General features: G+C 47.8%; 1 protein-coding gene across 8 annotated transcripts in view; it reads right to left on the reverse strand.

The window, feature by feature from the left end:
- The window catches only part of UBR4 (ubiquitin protein ligase E3 component n-recognin 4), a 133661-nt gene that overhangs the window by 40319 nt on the left and 67156 nt on the right, over positions 1–26186 (reverse strand). For 6 of the 8 annotated variants that reach the window (XM_032863583.1, XM_032863585.1, XM_032863584.1 and 3 more), the window contains 20 exons: positions 23848–23978; positions 23547–23724; positions 22980–23084; positions 21301–21438; positions 20089–20263; positions 13828–13924; positions 13059–13166; positions 12535–12651; positions 11409–11618; positions 9376–9525; positions 7668–7895; positions 6819–6897; positions 6030–6275; positions 4775–4943; positions 4171–4315; positions 3546–3631; positions 2776–2863; positions 2343–2536; positions 651–890; positions 145–283 (listed from right to left, as the gene is read on the reverse strand). In XM_032863583.1, the coding sequence (XP_032719474.1) occupies positions 145–283; positions 651–890; positions 2343–2536; positions 2776–2863; positions 3546–3631; positions 4171–4315; positions 4775–4943; positions 6030–6275; positions 6819–6897; positions 7668–7895; positions 9376–9525; positions 11409–11618; positions 12535–12651; positions 13059–13166; positions 13828–13924; positions 20089–20263; positions 21301–21438; positions 22980–23084; positions 23547–23724; positions 23848–23978 (3023 nt within the window). The remainder of the gene's footprint in view (positions 1–144; positions 284–650; positions 891–2342; positions 2537–2775; positions 2864–3545; positions 3632–4170; positions 4316–4774; positions 4944–6029; positions 6276–6818; positions 6898–7667; positions 7896–9375; positions 9526–11408; positions 11619–12534; positions 12652–13058; positions 13167–13827; positions 13925–20088; positions 20264–21300; positions 21439–22979; positions 23085–23546; positions 23725–23847; positions 23979–26186) is intronic. The other 2 variants (XM_032863582.1, XM_032863587.1) reach the window with 2 other exon arrangements.

The following is a 26186-nucleotide window of genomic DNA, read 5'->3' on the forward strand; positions in this document are numbered from 1 at the left end:
CACCCCCAAAAGCTGGGCCCTGAAGAGAGAGCTGAGTTGAGGAAGACTCAGGAGAGAAGAAAAGCGTACTACCCTCCACCAGCCCTGCTACCCAAAGCTCACATTAAAGACACTGCCCTGAGTCTAGGTCGGACCCAGCCTCACCTTCTTCCGGTCTTCTTCATTCTCAATGGGATCCACTGCACAGCAAGGCTTCGCATAGAGCATAAAGTCGAAGCGAGCGTATTTACAGAATCCACAGGCATTGCAGAGGAAGGGATCCTTTTCGTCGTAGTTGATAGACCTGAAAAACCAAAGTGTTTGAGTCAGGGGACAGCAGAGGCTGGGATGGGGGAGGGGGACTATGAGTGCCACACACATTCTCTGGAACTGTATCGGGATGACAAGAGGCAAGGGTGACTCACACAACCAGGTAATAAGAAAAGAAGACCTGGATCTAAACCGAGGGACACCCCCCCACTCCCAGACCACCATGGGATGGACATGTGTACCATTCTTCTCACCCCCGCCTTCCAGCCTTGGACTCCACAGACCCATAACCCTCTAATTATGATGAAGGCAGCAGACACTGAAACTGCCCACACTGAGACTCCTGCAGGAGATACAAGGAACGTACATGGCCCTGGCCGGGACGCCACTCCCTCCCTCACCTGCACTTGTGACACTGGTAGACATTCTCTCCACAGTTGCCACAGACCCCCGGGTTGGCAGGGACGGAGGCGCTGCAGCGCGGGCACTGTAAGGTCTCTGTGGAGGCCTGGTAGTTCTCATAGAAGTCCGCAAACTCAATCATCAGGTTGGAGGCCACAATGGGCAGGGGCAGGTCGATCTTCACCTCTGTCTGCCCAGGGGTCAGTTGAACCTTCTTGGCCTTGTGCCAGCGGGCTGGCCTAGAAGAGACAGTGGCAGCTGGAGGGGCAAGGGCCTGAGAGCCATTCACGTACCCCTCCATGAGGGCAGTCTGAGGAGACAAAGAGCAAGACTGTCCTCATGCGTTCTCCTAAGGCAGTGAAATGGTTCCTTCTAAGAAAAGGAGATCTGGCAAGTAATAGCAACCTAATTTAAAAAACATTCTCTATAAAAAAGGATAGAACACAAATGCTTTAAGATGCTATACAAGATAATTTTTCAGAATCTAGAAAAACGACAAAGTCTGTATCAAGGGGAGACATTACTCTAAAAGTACGCCACCCTAAGAACCTCAAATCCTAAGAGGTGCCTTGTACCATGTGCCATGTAGAGGCAGAAAAAGAAAAGGCGTGTCATCACTTAGAATAATTATAGTAATTACAAATAACATTTATTGGCCACTTACTGTGTGCTAGATCTGTTCTCAGCACTTTACATACACCAAACTCAATCTGATCCTTAAACACCCTGAGAGTGGGCTGATCTCCACTTCACAGTTAAAGAAGCCAAGGCTGCACAGTTTCTCCCATGTCAAGAGACAGGAGTAGCAGAGCTGGGGTGCAGAGTCAGTTTTACCAGCTGCTGGGCTGACTCTACACAACAGAAAATTAAATCTTCCTTCTCCTCCAGAAGGGAATGGGTTATCCCAATGGGCAGCTTCTACCTGCAGATCACCAATGTGAACTGCTCCACAAAGGAAAAAAGCTTCCAGCAGGAAGAATTCCGCTTGCTGATGTGGTGAACTCTAGCTACATTCTGCCTCTCGGAATAATACCAATACTTCCGTTCCGTGCAGACCAGCTCTTCAAGCAGCACCTCCCCACATTCTCTAGCTGACAGCGACACCTGAGATTTCAACAAGAGCACTGTCCCCAGAAGTCAACACTCTACGCCATGCTGGCACCTTCTCTGGCACACACACAGTGTGCCCCCATTCAGGCACTGGCATACATGAGCTAGAAAGATCCAACACTGGCAGATACAGAGGAAACATGCCACGCAGAAATGGAAGGACTGATGTGCCAGAGAAGCTTCCTGATACTGCCTACTGCCTGCGCTGTGAGCAAACAGCATCTTAACCCAAGAAATGACCACTACTTCCCAACACAGGTGTTACATAAAACTAGAACTGCCCTAATTAACATGGTTAAGGAAAAGCCTGAAGTCCCCACTCAGCTTCCCCTCCTGTGACAGGCTGCTGAGTTGCTTCCTCAGACACCACAGGCTCCACTGGACAGGACTTTAAAAGAACCTCTGTCAACACCCTTAGGAACTGTGTTTCACTTCTGTCCCTAGTCAGGACTCCAGTGGGTAAGAGGACATACCAGGCCTCTCTCTAGGGACATGCTGCTTCACCCGAGTGCAGCCATCAAAGCCAACAACTGGTGTTAAGCCTGACAAGCTGCCCGTCCCCAAGTGTGCCGAGCCCGTACTTGTTCTTGAGCTCCACGATGGCCTGCACGGTGCGGTTGTTGTAGTAGAGGTTGATGGTCCGCACCATCTTTGTCCGTTTCAGATCCCCGATCTTCACCGTCACTTTGCTGATGGTGTGGCTGCCGATGAGCTTCACGACCTGCTGGGTGGTGGTGTACCGCGTGTCCACTTTAACGGAAGACAGCTTGATATACTAGACATGGGAGTAACACACAAAACACTGTGTCAGTTCAAGGCCACGGGTTCAAAACTGACCACTGCAGCCCACTCTTCATCCACGGACGAGGTTTCTATTCAAGGTGGTACGTGTGGCAGGTAAGCATTCACACCACTGGTGACTGAACACCCATGCGGCTACACTCAACCTCTGCAAACAAGAAACCCACGGGCCCTCCAAGCCTCACGGTCACCCAGGTGAAAGATGGCACTTACACAAAACGGCACCTCTGGATTATTACACACCAGGCAGGGATCGCTCTCCAGGTAATAGCCATCAAATTCCACTAAGCCAGACAAGGTGCTAAAGAAGAAACCAGTCTCAGCATAAGGAAGTCTTCATCTTAGAAAGCACTGAGCTTCACAAAGAAGCCACAAATGAGCCACAGCTCAACATTCCCTAAAGCGAGCCCCACCCTAGTAAGAACACAGGGGAAAGTAAGAAATCCCAATAGAGCCTTGAAGTCACAGGAAGAGAATTTCAACCAATCAACCCTTGATGTTTCCTATTTCTGAGCTGTTCTAAGGCCAGAGGAATCCTAAAAAGCGATATTAAAATTCGACTCCAAGAAATTTTACAATTAAATTTACTAAAAATCTTTGAATTGTATACTTAAAATAGGTGAATTCTGTAGTATATAAATGATGCCTCGATGAACTTTAGAGGGAAAAAAAATGAGTCACCATTAAACCAGGGAAGTAAGTTTTTTTTTAATATAGCCATTTTCTGGAAACCTATCTTACCTAACTTAGACGTAGACACTCGAAAATCAGAGGCATTCTCAAATGACTGCATACCAAAACCTAAACCAGCAGTTCTATTTTGAGTACCCTGTGTATGCAATGCCCCAGCTATGGGGGGGGGGGGATTCAAAGACCAAGCAGAGAGAGATATATCGATTCTTGGGTAAGAGAAAACGGATGTGGAGATAGCAACTGGGACTGTTAATGGCGCTTCAAATAGGGACAAAGCAGAACAAGCTCACTTGTAAATGTTGGAGTTGGGATGGTTGGTAAGAATATGGTTCTGAGTCCGCAGAATCTCCACAGCCTTCTGTGAATATTCCTTCAGCTGAAACAGAAGTCAATCAAGACCACATTAAAGCCCAAGAAAAAGTTACTGGAAAAAAGACTTTGGTCTTCTACTGTCTCGTTGATACTGCCCAAGAAGACCCCACCAGAGTCATACAAAGCTGGGCCTAACTCCTACAAGTTTCCACAATCTTTGCAACAGCCACTTTTCAGACCCTGTGGATGAAGGTAATTTTTATTCCCACGCAGAAGTAATGAAATGGTTATCCTGTTGCAGAGACATTTTTAGGGATGTTGTCAGGGTTGCCAGGAAAACCAGGGGGACACCTTCTTTCCAAAAGCAACTGTAATGGGCTGTATTATCCTCCCCACCTGATCTCCTGCTGGCTAAGGCAAATTCAGCCTGTACTTAGTTGTGTGTGTCATCTGTGTGGGACACATGGTGTCTGTGCTTAAGATCCATCTCAAGATTTTTCACATGGGTACCCCCTATGCAGGTTGGTCACGATGTCCTTAACTCAAGAGAAAAAAAGGACAAATACACAAAGTTAGCCCCTCTAACCACATATCAGCTGTTACCTTCTTCTCTGTTTGTGGGGTTTTCAAGGAGAAATAGCCTAGCAGGTCCACAAACTGGGCAGCCTTACGACCGTAGGCTGGGAGTTCTGGCCATATGGACCACATCAGATCTAGCAGGAGTTCCTGTTGAGATTTGCTAGAGTTTCTGTAGATAAAGGACAGTTCATGTTACCAAGCAGAAAACCCTGAGGTTCCTTTTATTTATCAACAAGGCCCAGGTATTGCTCCCGTAGATATGTCTACCTCCCCACAGCGAGGGTTTAAGTTCGAATCACTTTGCACTCTTTCAACAGCAGATCCTAACAGGTGTAGCTCAGTTCCTTTCCTGTCTTTAGAAGGTGGCCTAAAGAGTCAAGCCTGGTCACTTTACAAACGTCTCAACAGAGCCCTCTCAGGGAATAAGTGATCATGTCTTGCTTATGATGTCAGTTTAATGGCTAAAAGCAGATAACCAGATGAAGACATCTGTAAGTCAAGGGAATCCAGGCTGATGTAAATACGGGCACCGTGACCGTGAGTGTGTAACACAACGCAAGACAGAACTACATCAACCGCTCATCTCCTGGACCCATGCAGACCATCAAAACTTAGCCCGGGACCCTACCTGTAGATGTGCAGGGTCAGACAGTGGGCCTGCCAGCGCACCGAGGAAGAATTGGACTCTAACAGGAAGCAACGCAGGAACTGAACCAAGGTCTCCTTATCAGCAAATTTGTTCAGCTGGTTCACCAGAGCTGTGCACAGCTGGTCCTCCTGGCTGCCCGAGCTCTCACCTGCAAGATCATGGAAGACCCGAGGACTGGAGAGCAGGAAGTAGGCTCTAGGGTCTTAGAGCCAGTGCTACCAGATGGAGAGGGAGGGAATCTAAGAGTTGAGAGTTTAGTTTCTTCAACTAAATGGTTCTAATTTGAAAACAACTTTTACTGGTTTATTGGAAAGCCAAGGCCAGCCCCATATGAGACATGCGACAGTTAACGCTACCAAAAAAGCACAGGGAAAAGTGCCGACACAGGCCTGGCACTGAGCACACGCACAGCCACCCTGGAGGGACACCGAACACGCACACAGCCACCCTGAGGGACACCGAACACGCGCACAGCCACCCTGGAGGGACACTGAGCACGCACACAGCTACCCTGGAGGAGGCATTTCCTTTCAGAGGTTTGCTACCCAAAACAGCTAGTTGAGTAATTAATTGGGAAAAGGTAAGCCACCTCCACTGCTCTCCACCCCGATCACCCATCCTAGGCCTCCAAGGACCATGAAAAGCAGTGAAGCAGAAGAGCCTTTTGTCTTTCTGATAATAAGGAATCAGCTAAAACATCTTCCGTATGCAGAGCATTTAAGCGTTCACAAAGCACATCTGCAAGCATCATTTGACACTGACAACCTCTCCACGCGACGAGTGTCATTTATTATTTCACAGGAAAACAAACTTGGCTTATTAAAACCATTTAGTACACTTTGACCATTCCTTGGGATGGGAAGCCACATGTTCAAGGTGTAACTGACAAGGACACGAAAACTGGACACTGGAGAGCATGAGAATTATAGGTCCTAGTAAATCGGAATAAAAGCGCTTTCTGGGGGCGCCTGAGTGGCTCAGTGGGTTAAAGCCTCTGCTTTTGGCTCAGGTCATGATCTCGGGGTCCTAGGGTGGAGCCCCGCATCGGGCTCTCTGCTCTGCGGGGAGCCTGCTTCCCCCTCTCTCTCTGCCTGCCTCTCTGTCTACTTGTGATCTGTCTGCCAAAAAAAAACTAAAAAAAAAAAGCCCTTTCTAAAGAGGAGCATAAGCCATGTGATCCAAGAAAAATCAGAACACCTCGCCCAGGTCACCAAGACAAGAGAGTGACGCTTACCCTCTTTCTCCTTTTCCTTTTCTTCTTTCTTGCTCTTCTTTGTGGAGGACTTGGACTGCGTCGTGGCCTGTCCAGAACTGGCAGCCACAGGCGCTGCAGAGGAGGAGGCACTCGAGGAGCCGGCCGAGGCCGCCAGGGCGGCGAGGACTTTGCTGCCACATAGGGCACAGGAAAGCAGCTGCAGCAGCACCGGGGACACCCCCTCGTCCACCAGGAAGCTGACTTGGAGGAGGAAGTACAGGACAGCTGCAGGCAGAGGAGATGGGGGCTCAGCTCAGACACAAATGCACCGGACGGACACACCGCAGGAGCTGTGTCTGCCTGCGGCCAGGACAGCTCCCCTCCCCTCCAGCTTGTACTCCGAGTCCTCTCTGCCAGATGTTGCCCAGAACTCCCGCCCTCTGTAGAAATGAGCTGGTAAACGTCCTAAGAGCTACCTAAGGATCGACTCCCAGCCTCCACTTCTTCAACTAAGACGATTCTCTAGACTCCACAGGCTCCTCTTTAGCTTTCGCTCCACAATCTGGAGGTCAGTGACTCCTACTGTACCTCCATAGCACCCCACATTTTATCTATGACCCTTATCGCTCTGAAGTTCTGACTTGTCTTCTCAGCTGAACAAGAGTTCTAAGAACTTGAGAGGTCTTAGTTCTTAGTGTCTTAGTGTCTCGCTCATAGCCTCATCTCTGGTCTCCAGTTCAGTGCTTGGCACAGGGCAGGCCTCAATAAACAGTTCTCAAAGAGATGAATGAATGAACAACCACCACCAAAAGTCGCTGCACTGCTTACAGTCGTCTTTGATGCAGAATTTCTGCCAGTTGATGGTTCGCTGGGCAGCAATCTCAGCACAAGCCTTCAGGTGCTCCATCTGAAATGGAAACCGACCTCCACAACTGAGTAGGGCCACCAAGCAGCCTGCACCTACCACACCTGCTGCCTTGAGGGGTCTATGCGAGGCTGCTGATCTAGTGCCCCGGGGAACCTGGGACCAAGGCCCCACCCACACTGTCGCTCTTACTGAGCCTCCTCCATTCAACTCCTACCACACAAATGCCTTTGTTTGCAGGGGCCCGTCACACCACTCAGTAAAGCAGCAGAAAAGATAGGCCACGATGAGAAACTACAATCCAGTTTACTTTTTTCTTTTCTTTCCTTCCTCCCCTCCCAGTTTACTTTTTTCTTGTGAAAGCACAATAGCAAGGACACTAGTTTAGGAGAATACCGAAGACATTCTCACCTAGAGGCTTCCTTGCAATATACTGTTTGCTTCCCGGAAGTCCAAACAATTTACCTTCAGACCCATCATTTCTTTAGTATTCAAGGGCAAAAATCAGAGGTTGGCAAATTCCAGGTCAATCCTGCCCGTATGAGCCAATGACACAGGTAAGAAGCCCAAACCACTCCTCCTCATAATGGAGGTACCACTACCAGGTGGAAGCGGGAATGGTGAGGGGGAAATCACAGACCCTGAAGCCAACTACACTTCATATGCAGCATTATGGACCCACCCTGAGCTCGACTGCAACTGTGACGTTCTCTGAATATATAAAAGCCCTGTACTCCTCCAGCCTACTGCCCACCTCCCTGAGCCGCATCACATGAGGCTCCCTGCCCCACCGTCCCCCTCGCCACTCGTACCAGGCTGATGAGTGTGTCATACTGCAAGGCAGAGCCTGAGCTGGCTGTAACCACACTTGCTCGGAGGAATATCCCCTGTTCCTCCAACAGCTTCTTGATCCCACGCACGTGGGAGTCCAGCGTGTGCAAATCCCGGAGCTGGCGGTACTTCTCCTTTGACCCACAGATGAAGAGCAGAAGTTTGCGGACTTGACGGCGCACAAATGGAGTTTGCTGGATCATCAGGTACTTGAGAGGAAAGGCAACACAGAGAGTCAGTGACTCAGGAACTGTGTCAGCAGTAGTGCCCTGGGTTTTCTTGAACTTTTGTTAGAAACTTGTAAGAAACACACACCAAGCTATTTCCTCATAGCCAAGCTAGACTCTAGTGAATTCAGTACTCCTTACAGAGTGGACAGGAAAAAGAAAACTGTCAAAGAGGGGGAAACAGCAATACTCCCGCTCCCCTCCTGGGAGTCCTTTAGAATCTACAAGGAAGCTGGCTTCCACTCCAGCCCACCCAGAATGAAATGGTCAGGAAAACATCTTCAAAATCTTTCAGGTCAAAGAAGTGGGGAAAAGGTTAGGTTGTTGCTCCATCTATACAACCCAAAATGGTCATTTGGGGCTTGCTAACATGTCAGTCTTCCCAGAGTAAATCTTAAGCTCGCTGTGATAACGCGACGGCAGCTAACTGTGAGCTACCGTCCCTCAGCTGTCTCCAACCTCCCCCACCAACCCCGGCTACACAGTGCTCTGCGATGGCCGGCCCAAAAGTGCACCAACTACACTGCTTCTCTGCCAGCCGGCTCCCCATCAGGTCCTGCCAAGAGGGAACGAAAAGGGACACCAGAGGGCCCGAGGAAAAAACACTGGCTCCTTCCTGTCTGCCTGCTACCCTGACAGCAGCCCTTCGTTCCGGCAGCCTCCATCACCTCTCTGGTATTCAAGGACAAACCAACTACAGTTGGTTCTAATCATCGGCTTTTTTCCATCCTCCCAGAACCAACCGCATGACATCCCCTCACAGTTCCTGGGGTATCAGAAGCAGCAGCCCCTCCTCAGGTCCACCAGACCGAATTCTCTTCAGACACAGGTCTGCTGGCGGCGGCTGCCTGCAGCTAGGGTCTCTGTGTTACTTCAACATTCCCTGTTTTTCTTTTCGGATCCTTAGTGGCCGGTCAGCCAACTCCCTACATTAAATCTCTCTGTAATTTAGCACATTTTCTGTTTTCCAGACAGGATCCAACTTATTAAAAACTCATCCCTTACCATCATATACAGAAACAGGCAAACGTACAGAATCAGAAACTAAAGCCATGGCTTGCTCTGACAGCCATCTTCCACAGCTTCACCACACAGCTCACCTGGCACGCAAGACCTACATGGCGGGAGTGGCGCTGCGAGGGGAAACGCTTCCTGACAGTGAAGACGGAAGGGGGCCATAAAGGCCATCAGAGCCAGGGTGCCTGGGTGGCTCAGTTGGGTAAGTGTCTGCCTTTGGCTCAGGACGTAATCCTGGGGTCCTGGGATCGAGCCCCGCACTGGGCTCCTTGCTCAACAGGGAGCCCGCTTCTCCCTCTCCTCCTCACGCCACCCCCCGTGCTTGCATCCACATGCGCTCTCAAATAAATAAATAAAATCTTAAATAAAAGAAAAAGAAAAGGAAAAAAAGGCAGTCACAGCAATGTCCTCTCCTTGACTGGCGCATTGCCTGGGCTTCACTTACCTCTGAGAGAAAGTAAAACCACGAATGATCAAAGACAGGAGGTGGGATTCGGGAGTTCGTATCGGCAATCTTCTTGATTTGGTAAGGAAGCCTCAGGACCATCTCTGTCAGAAGCTGAGTATAGGCCTCAAACACATCAGCAGCATGACCCTGGGGGAAGAACATCTGTGTAAGAACCTGTGACGGACAGGTGTCCACGACCACGGTCAGGAAAAGGGCTGGCTTCCTGCTCATTAGGCACAGCTTATACCAGAGCTGTAAACGGTATCTTTCAAAGCTGGAGCCATCACTGCCCGACAGCTTGGTTTAAACCCAGCAAGGCCCCAGGCTCCAGGACACAGACCTCACTAGTCTCAAAAGTCCCAAAATTACACTCTGGGTTTTGCCCCTGGGCTGACTGTACTTTGCTTACACAAAAATTAAACTTCTAATGGGAAAAACAGTGGCAGTGAAGGATTTCTGACTTCCTGTGAGAGATGCAGTCTATGCCCCAGAACCAAAACCTTCTAGGCTATCAAGAGACATTAAATAAACTGGGTGGCTCAGTCAGTTGGGCAGTCAACTCTGGATTTCAGGTCAGGTCATGATCTGAGGGTCCTGGAATAAAGCCCCACCTCAGGCTCCGCGTTCAGCGGGGAGTCGGCTTGAAGATCCTCCCTCTCTCTCTGCCCCTCCCCTCACTCACTTGCATGCGTGTGCACACGCATGTGCTCACTCTTTCTGAAATAAATCAATCTTATAAAAAGAAAGAAACCAACCACCCAACCAAGGCAGCCGGGATCACTTAACGCATAGCCCACAGAGAAGGGGGAGCTGAGGGGGTGAGGACGGTGGACGCAGCAGCTATCCTGCAGGCCACATGGTCCAACAGGAAGAGCCTACAAGAATTTGGGGCACGATGTGTCTCACGTATTCAACCACCAGTTCCTCATCGGGTCTTTGCCAAGCAACTAGGGGTGCAAACAAGGGGAAGATGCCATGTGTGCACAGGGCACTCTGGGGACCGAGGGCAAGACCATCGCGATCTGACCTGCTAGCAGGAAGTGCATGTTGGGGAGGTTTTTCCCAGGACCCAGTGTGTGAGCCGGGTCTTGAAAGACGAGGAATTAACTCAGAGGGGAAGCAAGCGATGCAGAGGGAGAGCAGCTCAGGAGGACAGGAAATAGGAAGGCAGTATGCCGCATCTGGGGCAAGGCACAGGACGGGGGCTGCATGCCCGGGGCAGTAGTGACATAGCTAGAGAGTTAAGTTCATAGCTGGGGTACTCGAAGAACTTTTTGGCCTAAAAGTTCTAAAAAACCAGCAAAGGTTAAGAAAAGAGAAGAACATGATGCGATTCACATTTTACGAAAGTTCTATCCATGTCACAGTCAAAGCAGTTGGGAGTGCGCCGCGAGGAGCACTCGTGCCACTGCCCAGACACAAATGTGCAGAAAAGGCACTGATGATGGACGTGGACAGGCCCTGGCACGCTCAGCGCTGGGCTTTCCTGCGTCAGGTCAGCCAGTGCTCACAACAACCCTACACAGCAAACCCCGTGTGGAGCCTCGGTTTCCAGGTGTGCAAACCGAGGCACACGAAAGCTGCACATAACTTGTCCGAGCTTCCCAGCTGGTAAGCAGGAATGCTTGTTCCCAAACTCACCTGATCAGAAAGCCCATCTTCTCAACTAGCTCCCTCCATGGCCTCTGACGACAGCAGGGGGTGTTCCTGACACACACACACACACACACACACACACACACACACACACCTGTGACATTACCCTGCTCCCCTTTTTCTAAGGAACTTAACATGAAAGGACAGGTCTATCTGATTTCACTCAGTTCCTCTGCTTTACAGTCACGAGTCCAAACCCCGGCAGGAGGGCGGGAGAAGTGGTTACTCACTAAACGGCAGCAAGCCCAAAGCCCCCCAGGGCCCGCGGTCTGCCTCCGGCAGCTCCTTGCCCGGGTCCTTCAGCCCTACTTGCAGAGGAGGAAAGTGCTCTGGAGGAGGGCAGGAGCGGTCCTTCGTCCGGGGAAAGGCCTCACCTTCACATACTGGCGGAGGAAGAACGGGCTCATGTCGGGCGGGGATGAAGTGGTGTGCGGTTTCAGCAGCTGGCTGGTGGCCACGGGCTCCTCGTCGTTCTGCTGGCTCTTCCAGTACTCCAGCAGCGATCTGAGCACGTGCAGGCAGTAGTCCACAGCGCCGGAGCTCAGCAGGGCCGCTGCTGTGGCGCTGGAGATGAGGGAAGACGACTGGGGGAAACAGGGAAGGGGGCAGAAGAGCTTGTAAGGCTGCTGGGGGCAGGGGCAGGAAACCCACCAGGGACAGTCTCAGAGTGGGCCGCTGGGGGAGGGAGCTCGTCTCTTGAGTTCGAAGTCCCCCGACTAACTCAAACACTCCCCATCTCTTTCCAACAATGGCGTGTTAGGAACCAACCCACCACAGGTCCCGGCTCTACTCGCCCACGCGCACATGCTACAGGCCAAGGGGGTCAAGGACTGGACACCTTTCCCCTGGGAGGGGCAGGTTCTCTCCTTCCCTGGGCAACCAGAAAAGAAGCCCATTTCAAGGAGAGAGAAAACTTTGTACTCCAAGCACTTTTTAGCAGCCCCACCCTCCAGACAGGGGCTCTCCCCACCAAACCAGCTTCTAAAGGAGATGGGGTAAGTGGTCCCATGAATAAAAAAAGCAGGAGAAAAGCCACTGTCAATAAAGCCATTAGGAGAGCCTTGCCAATCCCCGCAAACCCCACAGCCCATAAGCTCATTAAGACTGGATGCCGTCCAGCCTCCATTTCTTCCTTCTCTGCTTTGTGTTAATCTCCTTTCCACCACACACTCCACTTTCTCTCTGCTTTATTTCCACACCTTATGGCAACACACCGCAGGGGAATCCTCTTAGCCACCCATGCCTGACAGAACAGTCCCCTCTTGTCAGTCGCGGAACTTCCAAACCCCGTAACCCCCCAATGGAGGGGCCGCTGGCAAAGATCAGCGCTTGGAAGGGACTCTGGAAAGGTGGTGGCTCTGCTCTTAAAGAAGTGACAGCCTGGACTCCTTCTCCTCTACAGCGACAATAGCCTATTCTAACTATCACCTCTGCCCGCAGCTCTAGCTGACAATCCTCTTGCCTTTCCCCGCACCCCCTTTGTGCTCAAAGCGACAGTACCTCGCAGACGGAAGACTTGGATCCGGATTTGGTCCGGGACATGAAGACACTCAGGAGTCTCATTACGACCAGATGGACTTCATTCAGGGCACTGCGCTCGTTCTTTCTGGAGACGTCCTGCAGGCAGACGCGGAGCCCAGAAGCCCACACTTACTTTAAGCTTGAGGCGTCCACTCAACAAGGTTCCCCTCCGCCTACCAGCACTAACTGTTCCTCACATGGAATTAGAGGCAAAACAGGTGCCCACAGGACTACATCCGGATGACCTAGAGCCCAATACACTTAAGAGGCTGTATTAAGAGACAAACAACTAATTTACTGTTTTCAGCTTCGGGAACTACAAAAGGTCCATGAGGGCAGGCACTCAGTCTGTTTCTCATTTACATCCATATCCAACAGGAGGCCTGGGCCGAAGAAGGCACTGGAGCCTTCGGTGGGTGGTTATCCCTGAAACTAAGTGAAGTTCCTCTAAGAGAGTGGACCTCAGTCCCTGTTTCTCACATGTCAGGACTTTCCAATCTTACCTTTTTGTCCATGCCCAGTTCAGCAATTAGCTGGGACAGCAGGTTGTCCAGGGCCCCCTTGTCTTTCTCATCTTCTCCATCCAGATCTGTAGTGAGCATCAGGATGACCTGAAAGTCAATAGAGAGAGAAAACATGAGCACCAGGACCCTAAAGAGGACTCCAAACACACAGGGTTCAGAGGAAATCCCAATCTTCCTGACTACCCAATCAATCATAAATGTAATCCACGAAAAGATCCTAAATCCCAAGGTATCCAAAGGTCTTTAAGTGTCTGGAGTCAGAAGAGTCTATTTTGGTACACGCCACCCTTGGCATCACAAAAAATGTTTTGCAAAGAGTTTGCAAAACGAATCGACTAAACTACATTATAACCAACCAAAGTGGCTTAACAGAGGGTGAAGTGCTATGCTCAAAAGTAAAGAACTTTCCGCTTAAGGGGACGGCAGCTAGTGGGAGAACAGCTAGCGGACCACACTCCAACACGGTGTTAATGAAGACTCACTATACACTGAGAATCTCGGGGCCAGACATTTGCTCCTGGCTCTGTCAATAACTAGCTGGATGACTGCAGGCATCTCTTTCAATTCTCTGACCCTCGGCCTTTTCATCTACAGCATTAAGGGCTACAACTTGCAGTTCAAAATTGCATTCCATTATTCTATGACCTAACACCAAACAAAGCCTTATAAAGCCTCTAGAAGAGAGAAGTGAGCATGCTGAAGGGTGGTCCGACCACAGTGGGACAAACCCAGGCGAACTGAGGGATACCTGCATGTACGGGATGGCCCGGACACCTCCAACATTTCGTAACTGGGGCAAGGTTTGCAGTAGTCTCTCCAACAGCATCAGACGGACCATGTGCAGTCTAAAAGGCCAAGGAAAATACATGAGATGTGAGCTAGTTCACAACCAGTGAAAACCGGCTGAAAACAGTTCTTTCCTCCTGCTACCAAGGTAAACAAAAAGCCTACTGCTTAGAAACAATCCTACCATTAGCAAAATGTTCAGAAATGCCGATCTGGTGACACCACCAACACAGAAGGAAAAATCTCGCTCTGTTAAAAGGAACGAACTAGTCCAAAATACAACGGATGGCCCTGAAAACCTGCTACAGGAAAAAAGTTAGCATTTCTCAAGCAATCAGCCCTAGGTGTTCTCAGTAGTGCACTCTGTGGCCTTTTCCAACACATGACCCCATCCTGCCTCCCGGCACTATCTTCTGGGAGCCCTCCATCTACAAAGTCTGCGTCGTCCAGTGGCAGTGACCCAGTCCTTTTTTTTTTTTCTTGCTTCCCGGAAAGTCTGGCACTGCTTTACCCTCTCAACTCGCCTACCATTTTTCCTAGTGGAAAATTCAATCTCAACTCTACCCTTTCCACCCTGGACCCATGAATTCTCCCATATATGCAGGTGGGCACTAACGTGGCGGGGCTTCCCTACTGTATGTGTGCCTCTGGCGCTCTAGTAAATACACTGATTCGAGAGAGGACCGAAATGAAAAGGAATTAAGTGCAGTCCTGATGACAATCTGGTTGGCAGTCCCAACTAACGCACAATCTTACACAGATGAAGAACACATTTGTGGAATCGATTACTGCCTTCACTCTCATAGTTCATAAACTGTTCTTGATTCATTTTACTTTACAGACTGTGTATAATAAACCACAGGTGTACATATGCCTAAAAAACTGATTTTCATGTGTAACATATACCTAGGAGATAACTAGATTATTTTCAAAATATTAAAATTTCAATTGATGTATGGGGTCTTACTTGATTGATAAATGACCATGATTCCAAAAATAACTCAAAGGAATGAGCTATTAAAAGTCCTTCAGGGGCACCTGGGTGGCTCAGTGAGCTAAAAGCCTCTGCCTTCAGTTCAGGTCATAATCCTGGGGTCCTGGGGTGGAGCCCTGCATCGGGCTCTCTGCTCAGCAGGGAGCCTGCTTCTCCCTCTCTCTCTGCCTGCCTCTCTGCCTACTTGTGATCTCTGTCAAATAAATGAATAAAATCTTTTTTAAAATAAATAAATAAATAAATAAAAGTCCTTCCAAATACAGTCACACGTAAAAGTTCACACATACATCCAAAGAATAAAGCAAGCTGTGTGGGGACCACATGAGTAAGAATTGCTCAGGAATGGAACGCCTGGGTGGCTCAGTGCGTTAAAGCCTCTGCCTCCGGCTCGGGTCGTGGTCCTGGGGTCCTGGGGTCGAGCCCCACATCGGGCTCTCTGCTCAGCGGCGAGCCTGCTTCTCCCTTTCTCTCTGACTACTTGTGATCTCTGTCTGTTAAATAAATAAATAAATAAATCTATCTTAGAAAAAAATTTTAAAAAATAAAAATAAATAAAAATAAAAGAATTGCTCAAGAATGTACAAGACACAGCAAAGAAAAGTAATAGGACAACGGCAGCTCAAATTCAGCAGTTCAGTGTCTACTTGCAGGATAAAACAGCAAGCTTTGAGATGGATGCAAGTCTTCAGATTGGCAGAACATACTTGTGAATGCACGTTTATCAGAGAAAAAGGCAACAAAATGAGCAGAGTCTAGACCTGGACCAAGATGCTGCCAGACTACAGCTTTTTAAACTCTTAGAATCTAACAAAAAAAGTAAACCCTATACCAAAGATTACAGGTTCCATTTCTTTAATGACTTAAAAACAAATTAGTTACTATATTATTTAAAGTAAGTCATTTAATAATTACTCGATTAACTTATCCTTGAAAAAAAAAAAGTATAATTATAACCACATTAGGGGCGCCTGGGTGGCTCACTTGGTTGAGTGTCTGCCTTTGACTCAGGTCATGATCGCAGGGTCCTGGGATCGAGCCCTGTTGTCAGGCTCTCTGCTCTGCAGGGCGGGGGTGAGGGGGGAATGGCTGCTTCTCCCTCTCTTCCCCACTCCTGCTCTCTCTTGCTAGCTCTGTCACTGTCTCTCTCTCTCTCAAATAAATAAACAAAATCTTAAAAAAAAAAAAAAAAAAGACACTTTAGACTTCTACTACTAACATGGCTAGGTTACCTAAAACAGTCCTCCTAAAAAACATCAAAAATCCAAAAAAGACAGAAATCATTTTAGAAGCAATGTGGTGTCTCAAGAAACTTGAAAGGATTGAAATCACACAGTATGTTCCCCAACCATAGTAAATTAAATTGGTAACAGAAAAGTAATTAGAAATTCCCCAAAGGTTTGGCAATTAAGCCACATACTTCTAAATATCCCATGGGCCAAAGATGAAAATTACAACAGAATTTAGAAAACATTCTGAACTGAATAGCAATAAAAATACAACACATCAAAATATATGGGCCCCAGCCAAAGCAGACTTTAAAGGGAAGTTCAGAGAGAAATACCTAGTTTCAAATACATATTTAAAATGAAAAGTTTGGGATGCCTGGGTGGCTCAGTAGGTTAAGCAACTGCCTTCACCTCAGGTCATGATCCCAGGGTCCAGGGATCGAACCCCGTATCAGGCAGGCTCCTTGCTCAGTGGGGTGCCTGCTTGTCCCTCTGCCTGCTGCCCGCCCCCGCTTGTGTACATGCTCGCTCTCTGACAAATAAATACTTTTAAACATTTAAAAAAAAATAATAATAAGGGGTGCCTGGGCGGCTCAGTGGGTTAAGCCTCTGCCTTCGGCTCGGGTCATGATCTCAGGGTCCTGGGATCGAGCCCTACATTGGGCTCCCTGCTCAACGGGGAGCCTGCCTCCCCCTCTCTCTCTGCCTACTTGTGATCTGTCAAATAAATAAATAAAATCTTAAAAAAAAAAGAACGCATTATTTAAAAAATAAATAAAATTTAAAAAATAAAATAAAATGAAAGGTTTAAAATCAGTGATTCAAGTTTCTATCTTATTAAGCTAAAAAAAGAAGAAAAAATTAACTCTCAAAAGATAAGGTTCCATAAAAGCTTATTAAGCAAAGAAAGGAAATATGAAGAATGAAAATAAAACAGAAGAATTGACATAAAACAGAAAAGCCAAAGTTGGTTCCTTGTAAATAAAGTTGGTAACTCCAAGCAAAACTGACCTTTGAAAAAAGAACACACATATAAGTTACCAACATTAAAAATGAAAAAAGGTGCATCACTACAGACCCTAAAGACATTAAAAGGATGATTTAAAAAAATTATGGGGGCTCTTGGTGGTTCAGCTGATTAAGCATCTGACTCTTGATTTCGGCTCAGGTCATGATCTCAGGGTCCTGGGATCGAGACCTGCATCAGGCTCCCTCTCTCTCTAACTGCCTCTCTGCCTACTTGTGATATCTCTCTCTCTGTGTCAAATAAATGAGTAAAATCTTAAAAAAAAAAAAAAAAAAAAAGCCCAGAACCAGATGACTCCACTGCCGAGTTTTTACAAGAATTTATAGGTGTAATAACAACGACATCACACGAACTCTTCAGTTTTTTTCTTGCTTCCAATAGTCGAACGCTTAACTGACTGAGCCACCCAGGAGCCCTATATTTCATGTTTTATGCCCGCTACTCAAATAGATCTTAAGAAGCCAAAAATAATTAAGCACAGTGAATTTTTTTTAAAGAAAAAAAGATACCATGAGATATGGAAAAAAGACTATGATAGTAAAACTATGTAAACAGAGTCCCAGGAAGAAAAAAATGACAGAAAATGAGGCAGAAGCAATATCTAAGGAGACTAATAGATGAGCATTTTTTAGAATAAAAGACTCTAACCCAAACATTCAGGAGTCCCTGAAGTAGAATAAGCAGAATAAATGTAAAGAAATCTATCCTGGGGCGCCTGGGTGGCTCCACTGGTTAAGCGTCTGCCTTCGGCTCAGCTTATGATCTCAGGGTCCTGGGATCCAGCCCCACACATGGGTCTCTGCTCAGCGGGAAGTCTGCTTCTCCCTTTCCCTCTGCCACCTCCCAATCGTGCGTGCACACATCCTCGCTCTCTCTCTCTCAAATAAATAAAATCTTAAAAAGAAAAAAAGAAATCCATCCGAACTATATCCTAAATAAAGATCTTATAAACAGCAGTAAGACAGTATACTCAAATAAACAGCGGTTATGATAGCAGGTCACTTCTCACTGACAGTAACAGTGGATATCATTTTCAATTTGTGGGGAGAAAAACTACCAGCACAAAACTATATACCCATCAAAAACATGCCCACAAAATGTGAGCTGAATGAACACATTTCCAGACTAAGAAAATCTGCGATTGGTGGTGACCCATCCCTCATGGAAAATCTAAACGATGCACTTCAAGAAATGATCCCAGATAGAAGGTCTGACACGCACATGCAAATATTGAGCACAGAAAGTGGTACGCATGTGAGTAAACGTGAACAAACACTGACCACACAAACTGTACAAAAGAGCAATAGTACCTTGAAAAAGCTTCAAAATCCTTTTTTGAAAAAGAATTAAAACACACAAAAATAACAGCTTAAATTGGTAAGAAGGGGTCAAATCTTCCAAGGTCCTCTATATTATGCAGGAAGAAGATGCAGCTGTGAGATAAATTTAACTTTGGGTAAGTCAAATTGTACATGGTGAAATGACCAGGGTAACCACCAAAGACTTGAAACAGTGAACAACCTGCAAATGTAGGAGAGGGGCAGAAAAAAGAAAAGAAAAAGGGAGGAAAACATAGCGAACTGACCCAAAAGAGGACTGCGAAGACAAAAAACATAGAAACAGGCAAAACAAATAAGAAGCAGGAAGTAAATGGTAGGCATAAATTCCAATTCATCAGTAATTAACACTTATCACAAATGAACTTAACTGTTTCAATTCACAAGCAATGGCAGACTGGATTAAAAATGTTTTAAATAAATTTCAAAAAACAAAAAATCACAAAGATTACATCTCCAAACACATGGAATTAACCTAGGCATCCTGTTAAGAGAAAAAGAAAAAGATTAAGTAAAAACCCCTTTATGGTATAATGTTAAAAAACAGACTCCATCAAAATATCATCATTTAGGGGCGCCTGAGTGGCTCAGTGGGTTAAAGCCTCTGCCTTCAGCTCAGGTCATGGTCTCACGGTCCTGGGATCGAGCCCCGCATTGGGCTCTCTGCTCAGCAGGAGTCTGCTTTCCTTCCTCTCTCTGCCTGCCTCTCTGCCTACTTGTGATCTCTGTCTGTCAAATAAATAAATCTTAAAAAAAAAAAAAATATCATCACTTAGTGGAGCCAGAGGTCACCCTCATCCAAGAGATGTTCCAAGAACTGAAGCTGAAACAGTAGGAAACAGGGAGTATAGGAGACACTCCTTGATGTCCTCTGAAAATGTCTTATGCCTGCCAGTTTCAATGACCTTTTATTTGGATAGAAATCATTGAGTCCAAAATGCTAGTTATTTCTGTACTGCACTAATGTGAAAATTTGGGGCCTCGACAAATTTAACAAACATTAGATCACAAATGTATTTCTCCAGTCTCCCCTTCTCAGTTAACAGCTATGTTCACTCCACCAATCCAGTAGCAACCACCACCAGAACTTCTTGAAGGGGACAGAGCAAGATTTTATAGATTACTTTCAGTTTGCCAAATGCCCTCCCACTGGTATTTCTAGACGTAAATATGTATTTGGTCTGCCTTATTTCTCTGTTACCTTGTAGACACACTGAACAAGGAGCCATTTCTAGCATATATGTAATAGCCATCACTGTTGAGCCTAGAAGAGTACCACTTGTAAAGAGAATGCTACAAAGTGAGTTTATGGGTAATGATGAAACAAGAGAGAGCTGAGCAGGAGGATACACGTTTTCAAGACAATCATTTTACAGTGATAAGGGATACTGGGGGCCCTTAAGAGAAGAAACATGTTGTATTCTCTCCGCAGTTAATCTGATTTAATTCTAATTAGGACAAAGAAGACAGGCCTAGAATGCCTCCTACGATCTTGAACCGTTTCCTGAGTTTATTACCTGTATATTAAAAAAAAAAAAAAAACACTATTAACATCTCTCCACCTCCTGCAACTGATCCATCACCTTATTCCCGAAATACTCTCCCATAGCCTCCTGACTGCAAATGACCAGGTCCTAACCTGTTGCTAGTGTGGACATCGCCTTCCCCTTCCCCTTCGCCTTCTCCCTCGGAGCCATCTCCCTCCTGGTGTCCGGTGGTGGTGCTGATGGCGCCAGTGCTTGAGCTGACACTGCCTGGTCCAGCTGGGTGCCCCTCCACCGTGGCATCACCATAAGCACTGCTCCGGCCAGATACTAGAGGGAAATGGTTAAAAAAAAGTGTAAATCAAATCCTCAAGCATGACAGAATCCAATACACTCTGAAGTCAGCAATAGTTCAGAGACGCCTGTTCAGAGAATTTTTTCTTCTCTGTGAAGAAGAGAATAAATAACGACTGAATTCAAGATTCTGGCCCCAGAGCACTATGCTACAAGACTCTCAGGGCAGCCCCTCACCCTTCTGCGGTAGGTAAGATCCACCTACAAGAACAACCTCTGCTGTTGATATATTTCCATCTCCTAACCCAGGGGAAATGTACACTGACTTGGGAATCTAGGAATTATCAGCTACTCTTAATCCCTTCCCTAAAATATTTTGCTATCTGATTTTTAACCACAGGCTGGTTTATAAGGTCAAACCAAAACGGCATGCTTCCTCATTCCACAGCCCCACCGTGTCAGCCGCAGACAGTGAAGGCAGCCCGCTATGTTAAGAGGAACACTGCCTGGGGCGCCTGGGTGGCTCAGTGGGTTAAAGCCACTGCCTTCGGCTCAGGTCATGATCCCAGGGTTCTGGGATCGGGCCCCGCATCGGGCTCTCTGCTCAGCGGGGAGCCTGCTTCCTCCTCTCTCTCTCTGCCTGCCTCTCTGCCTACTTGTGATCTCTGTCTGTCAAATAAATAAATAAAATATTAAAAAAAAAAAAAAAAAAGAGGAACACTGCCTGACAGCTTCCCCCAACAGAGGGGACAAAAGCCACAGTATGATGGATTTCAAGGTCATACCATAACTATTTTAGATTACTCCCGATTTGGGATAACACATATCCTTGCTTTCTTCCAATAAGACACAATGAAAATCTGCCTGTAAAATGTTCCAACATTAATCACGTCATGCCTAAGCTCCTATCATTAAATATTTGAAACTCCGGTATTTAGGTCAAGTTAATTCCACCAGACTTTCAGTGAGCCCTCAAAATTTCCCTTTACTGACACCAATCCCAGGAGCCAGGAAGAGATTCCTAGTGCGTTTCCACCCCTGCCCATTGAGATCAGGACCTCCAGCCACATTACCACTATGCTCGCCAGCCACCGAGTCCACGGCGCTGCCCCCGCTCTCCGAGCCCACGCTACCACCGTGGTCAGCAGGGGAGGTCCGAAGGGTAGAGCCATCAGTCGCTGCCGTGCTGCCCTCGTCATCCGAGGCTGGAGCTGAGAGAGTAACGAGAGCTGTTACAGGTAAAAAACCCCTCCTGGGGGCGACAGCATCAAACCACATAGCGCAGAGGACACGATGCAGTTTATACACCCTGTCATCGAAGGAAAAAGGGAAAGATCTGCTTTGCTGGTTCATCACCAACAGGAACAAACACTATACACGGAGCGCTGCAAACAGTACTGAGACAGAGGGAAACCCCAGCTCGCTGGGCATTTCCTTTGCTGCTATGCTATAGTGCAAGCCGCGCAGAGATCCAACGAGAATCTGTGATACGGACACTCAGTTTTCTAGCTAGAACACCCCACGGCCACCACTGTCTAGGTGTTACTGACACCTGCTGAGATCAGAAACTACCCATGACCAGTCAAAGCATGGGACTCTGAATTTTCATGAGATTTGTTTTGCAATCAGTTAATTTGTGCTTATGGTAGGAAATCACTTGTCATGAGCTCTTGAATCAACCTTGTTGGTTTGTTGGTTGGTGGGTTTGGTCAGGTGGTCCAGAGGGGAGCTAATGGGGAAATTTCACCCCTCCTCCTCAACCTCCTTAGACACTAAGAATGAAGCAAGGAAATCCCCCTGAGACAGCCACAGCATCCAGGATCAGGGCTGAGCTGAGACAGGAGGAAAATGCTGAATGAGATACATGGGGGAGGAAAGCCAAGACAGCCACAGAGCACAAGAGAACACAATCGGCACAGCATGACAGCCACCTCCACGCCTTAGGGGACAACAGCTAACGAGAAGTGAGGAAAGCGACACGCATGGCAGCAGGTGAGAGGGGACAGCCAATGTCTCCCTTTCTCTTCTACCCAGAGTAACACTCCCAAGAGAAGAGAAAGAAAGGGAAGAAAAGAACAAAGAAACAGGGAAGCAGCACTCGGGAAAACTCTAACCCAACCCTTCCATTCCTCAGGAGGTGATTTTCTAGGGAATCATTCAGGTGTTCCCTCCTCCTCTATCTGGCCCAACTCTCTACTCAGGACATTTTCTTCTCCTTTACCAGATCAGCTAAGAGACTGAGTGCAAAAACAAAACGACATCTGAAGAGTTCCTACGCAGTTTAACTGTCCACACACCGCTACCTCCCAAGCTCACAGCCCTGACGGTGAGCCACGATGACCTGAGGCAGGACTTGGCTTCCTGCGGCTTCACTTTTCCTTGTAAATGAAGAGAAAACAGTGCATGGCATGAGCTCTACTTCTCGTCTCCCTGCTCCTGTTGTCTAAAACGTCCACTCTGGTGAAGAGCCCTAAAAGCACTGCACCCCTACACCCTGCAAGCCGCTCTCTTGGCCTCTCCCTGGGAGCCAGCAGGAGCCAGGCAGCATGCAAAGTGTGAGGAAGCAGAGCCAGGAGCGCCTTTGCCAAGCTGCAGCACTGTGCCCTCCATGCCCGTATTTCTAAAGCAAAGGCAGAAGCAGGAAGTCCAGAATGGCCTGTCAAAGCAGCCGCCCGTGCCGCTCTCACAGCACTGGAAACAAGGCTGGAGGGTCCTGGGGCCCTGAGCCGTGCTCCTTGCTGTGGACAGTTACCTGATGCTGTGGTGTCAGAGAGGGTTCCTGCGTCCAGAGAGGAAGAGCTGGGTGCCTGGCCGGACAGCCCCAGGCTCTGCAGGCCCAGGGCACTGCTGCTGCTGCCTGGGAAACAAGTGGAGAGTGAGCACAGCATTCCCTCCCATCCCCCTCCGCAGCGCTGCTTTGGCCACCTGCTGCCCTCGGGAGCCTAAACTCACCAGCGTGTGACCCCCTCTGGCCTAGAGAAAGTTAATCAACAGCCGCCACTGTCTACCCACCACGTTTAGCTACAGACACGGTGGAAGGCTTCCTTCAGCTCCGGCAAGACACAGGCTGGAGTAATCTAACAGATTTGGAAGGAAATAATCCCAAAGACCAAACTAACGGAAACGAGGAGATGGACTCCCAGATGGCAAATCCCACCACGTCCCTCTCACTCTCCACCTGTGTCTCTGAACAGCTCTCACCCAGATCAACCTCTCCCCACATCTGGGGACAAGCTAAGCCAGCTGGGTATCAGTAACTGCCAAACCCTCTTCGCTGTGCAAGGCCACCGGGCGGCTCTGTTCCTGGCATGGCCTCTACCTTGCTGGTCCTGCTGCAGGCTCAGGGCAATGGCTAGCTCAACCATGGTCTCGTCATCTGCATCAGGCGGGATGTCCAGCATGGGGGGGAAGCCCTCTGCGCCTGCCAGCAGGGCCTCCAGAGGAGAGGGGTTGCCATTGTTGACATTTTCGGCTGTCTCCAGCACCATCGACTCAGACTGCAGAGAGAGAGAGCTCTGTCAGTGTCCCATGGAGAATGGCAGCTTTTACAAGCCCAAGGAGTGAGAGCCGGAAGAGAGCTGTGAGACTCGTCCTCCCCTCTCCTGCTGCCAGAGACTCACCACCATCTCAAAATCTCCATGGTCCACCTCACTCTGTTCCTGGCTTTCCTGACGGATGTGACCACCATTCGGAATCCCTGATGACTGCATTTTCTCGTCTGCATCATCATCGTCATCATCATCCTTGTCTCCTGAGTCAGAGAAACCCCAGTCACCTGAAGATGCCTGTTCTTTCCTTCCTTGGCATGTGGTACGATAAGTCACAGAGCAACACAAACCCAAGACAAGCTACCAGTGAGAGCCCTATGCTTCAGAGGGAAGCTGCAAGGTCATCCCAGCCTTGTCCTCCCACTTCCTGGACCCAGCAGGATCTGGGAAGATGGGGTTGGCAGTTGACAGTTTGCCCCCTTAGGAAAATGCCTTCCCACAGCCGATGATGTGACAAAAACAAAAACAACAAAACAAAACAAACAACAACAACAAAAAAAAAACTTGGATTCCCAAGAGATTTCCAAGGGCAGAGAAATAAAAACCAGGAGGCCCCATGAGCTCCCGCCAACTCCCAGGAGACCTTGGGCAAGACCAGGAAAATAAAACACCGGAGTTGTTTATCTGTGATGTCATGGTAGCTCAGAGTATCATTTTACTCCCGTCCAAAATAACTGGGTCAGTGTAGTTGTTTTGGCGCTACATAATCCTTACAAGGAGAACGAGAACTGAAATGTAAAACCATCGCGTGGAAGCTGAAGGACACCACTGCAAGTCCTGCCCAAGCTGGCTTCTGTGTGAAGTAAAGCCCTCCACATAAAGGAGAAGTCAGGGCTAGACTCCTAGTTGTCAGGAGAGGGTGGAGCCCTCAACTTCCACTCACTGGGTTGTGCGGGATGTGAAAACAGGCGACCGCGGCCTGAAATGGAAACATCACTCCCTGTACTCGAGCTTCTTGCCAGAGAAAAGAAGCACGTACAATTGCCTAACTCAAGCTTATGTCAACAAATGATATCCAAGGAAGATTTATCGGAAGACCACCAAATTGTACACATTCCTTTAGATCTGCAACTGTACCGTAGGAAGCCCCCAGCCACGTGTGGCTAGTCCAAGTGGAGATGCAGTTTTAGTGTAAACTACCCACTAGATTCTAAAAGCAGTGAAAAAAAAAAATTTACAGAAAGGAAGATTTCTCAGGGCACCTAACTGGCTCAGTTAAGCGTCTGCCTTCGGCTCAAGTCATGATCCTAGGGTCCTGGGATGGAGTCCTGCATCAGGCTACTTGTTCGGCAAGGAAGCCTACTTCTCCCTCTGCCTCTGCTCCTGCTCATATGCGCTCTTTCTCGTTCACTCTCTCAAATAAATAAATAAAATCCTTTAAAAAAAAGCAACTTTTTTAAAAAATTTTATTTACTTATTTGACAGAGAGAGATCATAAGTAGGCAGAGAGGCAGGCAGATAGAGAGGGAACAGGTTCCCCGCTTAGCAGAGAGCCCGATGCGGGGCTCGATCCCAGGACCCTGAGATCATGACCTGAGCTGAAGGTAGTGGCTTAACCAATTGAGCCACCCAGGCGCCCCCCAAAAAGGGAATCTTTCTCATTAATTTTTCACATTAACTCCCTTAAAATGGTATTTTTTTATATGCCAAATGTATTTCTCTTTGCTCTTTATAATGGGGTTAATAGAAAATTAAAAATTACACATGTGACTTGTGGTGGAAATTTCGTCTGGAGCAAAACTAAACAATAGAGAGTTACATAATAATGCTGACATTCAAATACTTTGCAAAACTGCTTTTACTAAAATGTTCAATGTTACGCCCTTGACTTATGTGCAAGTACATCAGGAGGGAAATCTCTTGTGATATTTGCTATCAAACCAATTGTAGGTTAAGTTCACTGGGGCTACTAGCCCTTAGGCAGCAAAGCTGGCCCTTAATGAAGAGTTTTTTTATGCCACGAAAAATATAGTTTTCCTGAAAAATGGCTGCTTTTTCTCTGAGGTCATGTGATTATTGTGATTTTTTTTTTTTTAAGATTTTATTTATCTATTTGACAGACATAGCTCACAAGTAAAGCAGAGAGGCAGGCAGAGAGAGAGGAGGAAGCAGGTTCCCCGCAGAGCAGAGAGCCCAATGTGGGGCTTGATCCCAGGACCCCAGGATCATAACCCGAGCCGAAGGCAGAGGCTTAACCCACTGAGCCACCCAGGCACCCCTAACTTTGTGACTATTCTTAATTTTGCTATAAGCTCTTGGGACGCCTTCAGCCGAAGAGAAGACCCTCACTTAGCAATAACAGGAGACACATCAAGAATCTCATGATAGAGATTTTCTGTACCAGGGGCATCTGGGTGGCTCAGCTGCTTACGTGTCCAACTCTTTTGATTCTGGCTCAGGTAATGATCCCA

Source organism: Lontra canadensis, unplaced genomic scaffold (genome assembly GCF_010015895.1).
Source record: "Lontra canadensis isolate GAN:19392208 unplaced genomic scaffold, GSC_riverotter_1.0 scaffold25, whole genome shotgun sequence".
Classification (NCBI taxonomy): domain Eukaryota; kingdom Metazoa; phylum Chordata; class Mammalia; order Carnivora; family Mustelidae; genus Lontra; species Lontra canadensis.